Here is a 7,500-nt window from a genome sequence, read left to right on the forward strand (position 1 = left end):
AATAACGATAGGTCGAGGAGGAGAAAGAAGAGAACGGGAGAAAGGGGAAAAGGAAGAAGAAGAAAAAATCAGAATGAAGGCTAGAAAAGAGGGGGCGGGAAGGGCGAGTGGAGGAGCGGCGCCACTGATGTGATAATCGACCACAAAGGGCTTGGTCGCCGGGAACTGATTCGCTTTCAAATATATATTTTCCGCTCGGGGTTCTTGTTTGTCATGAGCCGGCACAAGAGGCTTCCTCTGTGGGGCGAAACCCGTCGGCGCAGCTGGTCGAGCGTGGCCGGAGGATGACGTCAAAAGATTTCTTGCTTCCCGCAGAACAATGCCGGGGGCTACGTAGGCCTGTTGGTGCGGGCCTCTTCCTCTGCAATGAGAGAGCGAGATGCAGTGCAAAGGAGGGGGGGGGAGGTTAGGAGAGAAGAGAAGAAAATAGAAGAAGATAGGAGAGATGAGATGAAATGAGACGACGAGACAAAAAAATGAGGAAAGAAAAGGGGGTAGGAGGAGAGGAGGGGGAGGGGAGGAGAGGAGAGAGGTGAGGTGAGGTGAAGAGAGGAAAGGAAAGGAAAGTAGAGGAGAAGAGAGGAGAGGAGAGGAAGTGAAGGATAGGAGAGGGGAGGAAGTGCGGGATAGGAGAGGAGAGTAAGTGAGGGATTGGAGAGGAGAGTAAATGAGGGAGAAGAGCGGAGAGGAAGCGAGGGAGAGGAAGAGGATAGGAAGTGAGGGAGAGGAGTGGAGAGGAAGTGAGGGAGAGGAGAGGAGGGGAGGGAGAGGAGAGGGAGTGGGGGAGGAAGTGAGGGAGAGGAGAGGAGAGTAAGGAGAGGGAGGAGGAGGAGAGAAGTGAGGAGAGGAGAGAGGAGAGTGAGGGAGAGGAGAGGAGAGTAAGTGAGGGAGAGGAGAGGAGAGTAAGTGAGGGAGAGGAGAGGAGAGTAAGTGAGGGAGAGGAGAGGAGAGTAAGTGAGGGAGAGGAGAGGAGAGCAAGTGAGGGAGAGGAGAGGAGAGGAGAGGAGAGGAGAGAGAGAGAGGAGAGGAGAGGAGAGGAGAAGAGAAGGAGAGGAGAGGAGAGGAGAGGAGAGGAGAGGAGAGGAGAGGAGAGAAGAGGAGAGGAAGTCAGGTAGAGGAGAGGAGAGGAGGAGAGGGAGAGGAGAGGAGAGGAGAGGAAGTGAGGGATAGGAGAGGAGAGGAGAGGAGGGGAGAGGACAGGAGAGGGAGTGAGGGAGAGGAGAGAAGAGGAAAGGAAGGGAGGGAGGGGAGCGGGGAGGAAGTGAGGGAGAGGAGAGGGAGTGGGGAGGAAGTGAGGGAGAGGAGAGGAGAGTAAGTGAGGGAGAGGAGAGGAGAATAAGTGAGGGAGAGGAGAGGAAGTGAGGGAAAGGAGAGGAGAGGAAGTGAGGGAAAGGAGAGGAGAGGGAGAGGAGAGGAAGTGAGGGAGAGGAGAGAAGAGGAGAGGAAGTGAGTTAGAGGAGAGGAGAGGAGAGGGAAGTGAGGTAGAGGAGAGGAGAGGAGAGGAAGTGAGGGAGAGGAGAGGAGAGGAGAGAAGTGAAGGGAGAGAGGAGAGGAGAGGAGAGGAAGTGAGGGAGAGGAGAGAAGAGGAGAGGAAGTGAGGAGAGGAGAGGAGAGGGGGGAGGGAGAGGAGAGGAGAGGAGAGTGAAGTGAGGGAGGAGAGGGAGAGGGAGAGAGGAAGTGAGGGAGAGGAGAGAGGAGAGGAGAGGAAGTGAGGGAGAGGAGAGGAGAGGAGAGGAAGTGAGGGAGAGGAGAGGAGAGGAGAGGAAGTGAGGGAGAGGAGAGGAGAGGAGAGGGAAGTGGAGGGAGAGGAGAGGAGAGGAGAGGAAGTGAGGGAGAGGAGAGGAGAGGGAAAGGAAAGAGGAGGGAGAGGAGAGGGAAGTGAGGAGAGGGAGAGGAGAGGAGAAGAGAGGGAATGAGGAGAGGAGAGGAGAGGAGAGGAAGTGAGTGAGAGGAGAGGAGAGGAGAGGGAAGTGAGGGACGAGGAAGAGGAGGAGGAGAGGAAGTGAGGGAGAGGAGAGGAGAGGAGAGGAAGTGAGGGATAGGAGAGGAGTGGAGAGGAAGTGAGGGAGAGGAGGGGAAGGGGAGAGGAAGTGAGGGAGAGGAGAGGAGAGGAGAGGTAGTGAGGGAGAGGAGAGGAGAGGAGAGGAAGTGACGGAGAGGAGAGGAGAGGAAGTGACGGAGAGGAGAGGAGAGAAAGTGAGGGAGAGGAGAGGATAGTAGAGATATTAGTAGAGGATGAGAGAAATTGAGAATATAGAATGAGAGAAACAGAGGAACATATATAGAGAGAGTGAGGGAGGAACAGGGGGAGGTAAGACAAAGAGACTGCCTGACTGAATGAGTGTCCGACCATCCATTGGTTTTTTTCAACGAGGCGACCACTCCATGTTTTAATTAGCGTCCGATCCCGCCTTGGCTCCTCCGATTGCCTTGTTAACAATCAGGTTTCCGTTTCCAGTTCGCCGATCTCTCATTCAGCGCTCGAGGAAACGGTCGCGTGGGGCGTGACTTCTTCGGCCCGCCACGCAACCCTTTCTCTGGCTCTCTCCTGTTGTCATACATGGCCACGTATTTCTTCTGTTGTGACCCATAACCACGTATTTCTTCTGTTGTGTCCCATAGCCATGTATTTCTTCTGTTGTCACCCATGGCCACGTATTTCTTCTGTTGTCACCCATGGCCACGTATTTCTTCTGTTGTGACCCATGGCCATGTATTTCTCCTGTTGTCACCCATGGCCACGTATTTCTTCTGTTGTGACCCATGGCCACGTATTTCTTCTGTTGTGACCCATGGCCACGTATTTCTTCTGTTGTGACCCATGGCCACGTATTTCTTCTGTTGTGACCCATGGCCACGTATTTCTTCTGTTGTGACCCATGGCCACGTATTTCTTCTGTTGTGACCCATGGCCACGCATTTCTTCTGTTGTGACCCATGGCCACGTATTTCTCCTGTTGTGACCCATGGCCACGTATTTCTTCTGTTGTGACCCATGGCCACGTATTTCTTCTGTTGTGACCCATGGCCACGTATTTCTCCTGTTGTGATCCATGGCCACGTATTTCTCTTGTTGTCACCCATGACCACGCATATCTTCTGTTGTTACCCATGGCCACGTATTTCTCCTGTTGTCACCCATGACCACGTATTTCTTCTGCTGTTACCCATAGCCATGTATTTCTTCAGTTGTCACCCATGGCCACGTATTTCTTCTGTTGTGACCCATGGCCACGTATTTCTTCTGTTGTGACCCATGGCCAAGTATTTCTTCTGTTGTGACCCATGGCCACGTATTTCTTCTGTTGTGACCCATGGCCACGTATTTCTTCTGTTGTGATCCATGGCCACGTATTTCTTCTGTTGTGACCCATGGCCACGTATTTCTTCTGTTGTGACCCATGGCCACGTATTTCTCCTGTTGTTACCCATGGCCACGTATTTCTCCTGTTGTGACCCATGGCCACGTATTTCTTCTGTTGTGACCCATGGCCACGTATTTCTTCTGTTGTGACCCATGGCCACGTATTTCTTCTGTTGTGACCCATGGCCACGTATTTCTCCTGTTGTGATCCATGGCCACGTATTTCTCCTGTTGTCACCCATGACCACGCATTTCTTCTGTTGTTACCCATGGCCACGTATTTCTCCTGTTGTCACCCATGACCACGTATTTCTTCTGCTGTTACCCATAGCCATGTATTTCTTCTGTTGTCACCCATGGCCACGTATTTCTTCAGTTGTTACCCATGGTCATGTATTTTTTCTGTTGTGACCCATAGCCACGTATTTCTTCTGTTGTGTCCCATAGCCATGTATTTCTTCTGTTGTCACCCATGGCCACGTATTTCTTCTGTTGTCACCCATGGCCACGTATTTCTTCTGTTGTTACCCATGTCCATGTATTTCTTCTGTTGTGACCCATGGCCACATTTTTCTATCTGCCTGGAGTATGGATCGCACCATCTTCGAGTTATGTTGTGTAAGCAGGTTTAAACTTGCGATGGAATATTGATCATGTTTTTTTTCCTTTTTTTCTTTTTTTTGGTGAGGCTGACTTAAACTCACCGGTTGAGGTAGAGTGTTTTGGCGCTCTCAGTTCCTCTTGGTTCCTTTCTCTCTCTCTTTCTCTTTTTTCTCTCTCTCGGCCAGTTTTCTCTCTTTCGATTTTCTCTCTCTCGGTCAGTTTTCTCTCTTTCGATTTTCTCTCTCTCGGTCAGTTTTCTCTCTTTCAATTTCTCTCTCTCGGTCAGTTTTCTCTCTCTCCTCTCTCTCCTCTCTCTCTCCTTTCTCTCTCCTTTCTCTCTCCTCTCTCTCCTCTCCTCTCTTCTCTTCTCTTTTCTTCTCTCCTTTACTCTCCTCTCCCTTCGCTCCTCTCTCCCTCCACATCCCCATCCCCTCTCCCTCTCAAAAAAGGGATTACGTATAGGGCGGTATAAAAGCAAAGAGCAAGGGGTGGGCCGGATGGTGGGTAGGTGGGGTGGGTGGGGGTAGGGGTTGGGGGTGAGGGTGAGAGCTGTCGCTTTCTTGTGAAAGGCATGTCGAAGGTGCCAGCCAAGAAAATTTTGCTTTACTTTACGTTCTCTTTTTATGCAACGTGTACATATTTATGTCTTTTATACTAAATACTTAAGAGCACACGCACACGCACACACGCACACGCACACGCACGCACGCACGCACAACCACAGGTACACGCACACGCATACACAACCACAGGTACACGCACACACATACACACACTCGCATGCACACGCACGAATACGCACGCACACACACACACACACACACACACACACGCACGCACGCACGCACGCACGCACGCACGTCGAAAGATATATCGATCGTCAGTAAAGATAATCCAAGGTAATACATTAGAATGTCACATTAATGGTATATAATTTTGTGCCTAATTTTGTATGTAAATAAATTACTCACGTATATACGTTTGTAAGGTGCGTGTTCCTGTGCATACAAATATATTCGGACACAGGTGCATACAGATGAATGTCGCCTAATAACAATATATTGTCTTTAAGTTATAATAACCCGTAACAGTATATTATGATATGATAGCTTTACGTCATGTAGATAATATAAAGTGCATGTAGTAATAAAGTGTATGTAGTTAATGCTACACATGTACAAGGTATATGTTTTAGCACAATATTTATAGCATATAGATTAGAAATGTCCCGGAAGTATATTCAAGAATACAAGGCATAGTGCATATCCGAGAGAGAGCGAAGGTGTGGAAACAACAAAGCATTTGTGCGCTCGTTGCCGTGACTCCTCAAGGGTCGTCCGTGCGCCGTGTGCTGTGCTACAATAACACGGTTAATTAACTTAAGTAAAGGTTCTCCCTCGTGACTGCCGTGCATGGAGGTCGTGCACGCAGGGGAGAATGTAGGGTGTAGGGGAAGGCCCCGCTGACAGGCGCCTTCTCGCTCTCTCGACCGCTCTTATCTCTCGCTGTCTCAGTCTGTCTGTCTGTCTGTCTGTCTGTCTGTCTGTCTGTCTGTCTGTCTGTCTGTCTGTCTGTCTGTCTGTCTCTCTCTCTCTCTCTCTCTCTCTCTCTCTCTTTCTTTCCCTCACTCTCTCTCTTCTCTTCTCTTTCCCTCCCTCTCTCTCTTCTCTCTTTCCCTCCTGCCCTCCCTCCCTCCTCCCTCTCTCTCTCTCTGCTCCTCTCTCTCTCTCTCTCTCTCTCTCCTCTCTCTCTCTCTCATCTCTCTCTCTCTCTCTCTCTCTCTCTCTCCTCTCTCTCTTTCTTTCCCTCCTCTCTCTCTTCTCTCTTTCCCTCCTCTCACTCTTCTCTCTTTCCCTCCTGCCCCCCTCCCTCCCTCCTCTCTCTCTCTCTCTCTCTCTCTCTCTCTCTCTCTCTCTCTCTCTCTCTCTCTCTCTCTCTCTCTCTCTCTCCTCCCTCCTCCCTCCCTCTCTCTCTCTCTCTCTCTCTCTCTCTCTCTCTCTCTCCTCCCTCCCTCCCTCCCTCCCTCCCTCCCTCTCTCTCTCTCTCTCTCTCTCTCTCTCTCTCCTCCCTCTCTCTCTCTCTCCCTCCCTCTTTCTCTCTCTCTCTCTCTCTCTCTCCCTCTCTCCTCTCTCCTCCCCCCCTCTCCCCCCCCCCTCTCTCTCTCTCTCTCTCTCTCTCTCTCTCTCTCTCTCTCTCTCTCTCTCTCTCTCTCTCTCTCTCTCTCTCTCTCTCTCTCTCTCTCATCCTCTACTCTACTCGTCTCTGTTCTTATCCTCTACATCTGTTTCCCTCTCTTCCTTTCTTGTTTCCTCTACCTACACCCCGTCATGTACTTTTCCTTTTCCCTCTCACCCGCCTGCCCTCTCCATCTCCCTCTCCTCCTCCTCCTTCTTCCTCTCACTTTTCCTTTCCCTTTCCTCTCCCCCTCTCGCTCCCCTCCCCTTCCCTCCCCCTCCCCATTCCCCTCCCTCCTCCTCCCTATTCCCCTCCCTCTCCCTCCCCCTCTCGGTCTCCCACTTCCTCACCACCGATAGACATAGGTAGACAGACAGCCAAATAGACTGACAGGTGTCGCCAGACACAGACACACAGGGAGACTGACAGATTCTTCATGTCTCATACACGTTTTGTAATTTTATATCTTTTGTTGTAAACTATGTTAAATAGCCCCGTTCAAGGATTCTAAAGAATTTTGCATCAGCGTAGGCGCGTGATGAAGGTGGAAGATAATGAACAAACTGCTGTGCCTACAATGGCGCTGAAAATGATATACAAATACTCCGTAGGCTGAAGATTAAAAAATAATGTGAATTTTGAGATGCTCTTTTCTTTACAACTTGTAAACTCAAACTTAACTTATGCAGAATAGTTGTTTCAGTTAAACTAATTACTTGTGACTTTCCCTTTGCTGTGTTTAAGTAACACTAATTTCGTTTAGATTACATTTGCTTAAACATAATTTCTGATTTAATTACATATATTTTCTGATCTGCCTTCTCTGGAAGAGGGCTTTGTTTTCGTGGCCTTCTCTTCATGCGTTATGAGTAGGTTTAGGCAATACGCGTTTCGTGTGAGAGTGACCTTCATACCCTGTTTCAGGAGGGCGTGCGGGGCGTGCTGGAGGGCCTCGCATCGCGCTACGCGGACGAGTTCAGCACGCACTACCAGGACGTGTTCGACCACCTCGACAACCTGCGGATGGAGGCCTGGAACCAGCTGGTGAACCGCATCAAGACGCCGCAAGTCACGGAGGATGACCCGTCGGGCGCCCAGCCGCAGCCGCCCTCGCCCGCGCGCTCCCTGCAGCTCGAGCCTCTCCAGCACCAGCAGCAGCAGCACGACGACGATGACCAGGCTGACGGCGCAGGGTCGTCGTCATCGCAGGCCAGACAACACAGCTCCTCCCAGACGTCGTCGCACTCGTCGTCGCCCGAACACAGGCCGTACGACGACCAGCCCATCTACGTCCCCGGGAGATACAACGTGAGTACGACCATCGCCACGACGCACCCGAGTTCGGTCGTAGTCGAGAC

General features: G+C 50.9%; 1 protein-coding gene across 1 annotated transcript in view; it reads left to right on the forward strand.

The window, feature by feature from the left end:
- Positions 1-7,500, forward strand: part of LOC113803915 (uncharacterized) — a gene marked incomplete at its 3' end in the record, with an annotated part of 185,395 nt that overhangs the window by 138,139 nt on the left and 39,756 nt on the right. Inside the window, 1 exon segment of the mRNA XM_070137744.1 lies at positions 7,067-7,450. Coding sequence (XP_069993845.1) covers positions 7,067-7,450 — 384 coding nt within the window.

This window comes from Penaeus vannamei, chromosome 23 (assembly GCF_042767895.1).
Source record: "Penaeus vannamei isolate JL-2024 chromosome 23, ASM4276789v1, whole genome shotgun sequence".
Classification (NCBI taxonomy): Eukaryota; Metazoa; Arthropoda; class Malacostraca; order Decapoda; family Penaeidae; genus Penaeus; species Penaeus vannamei.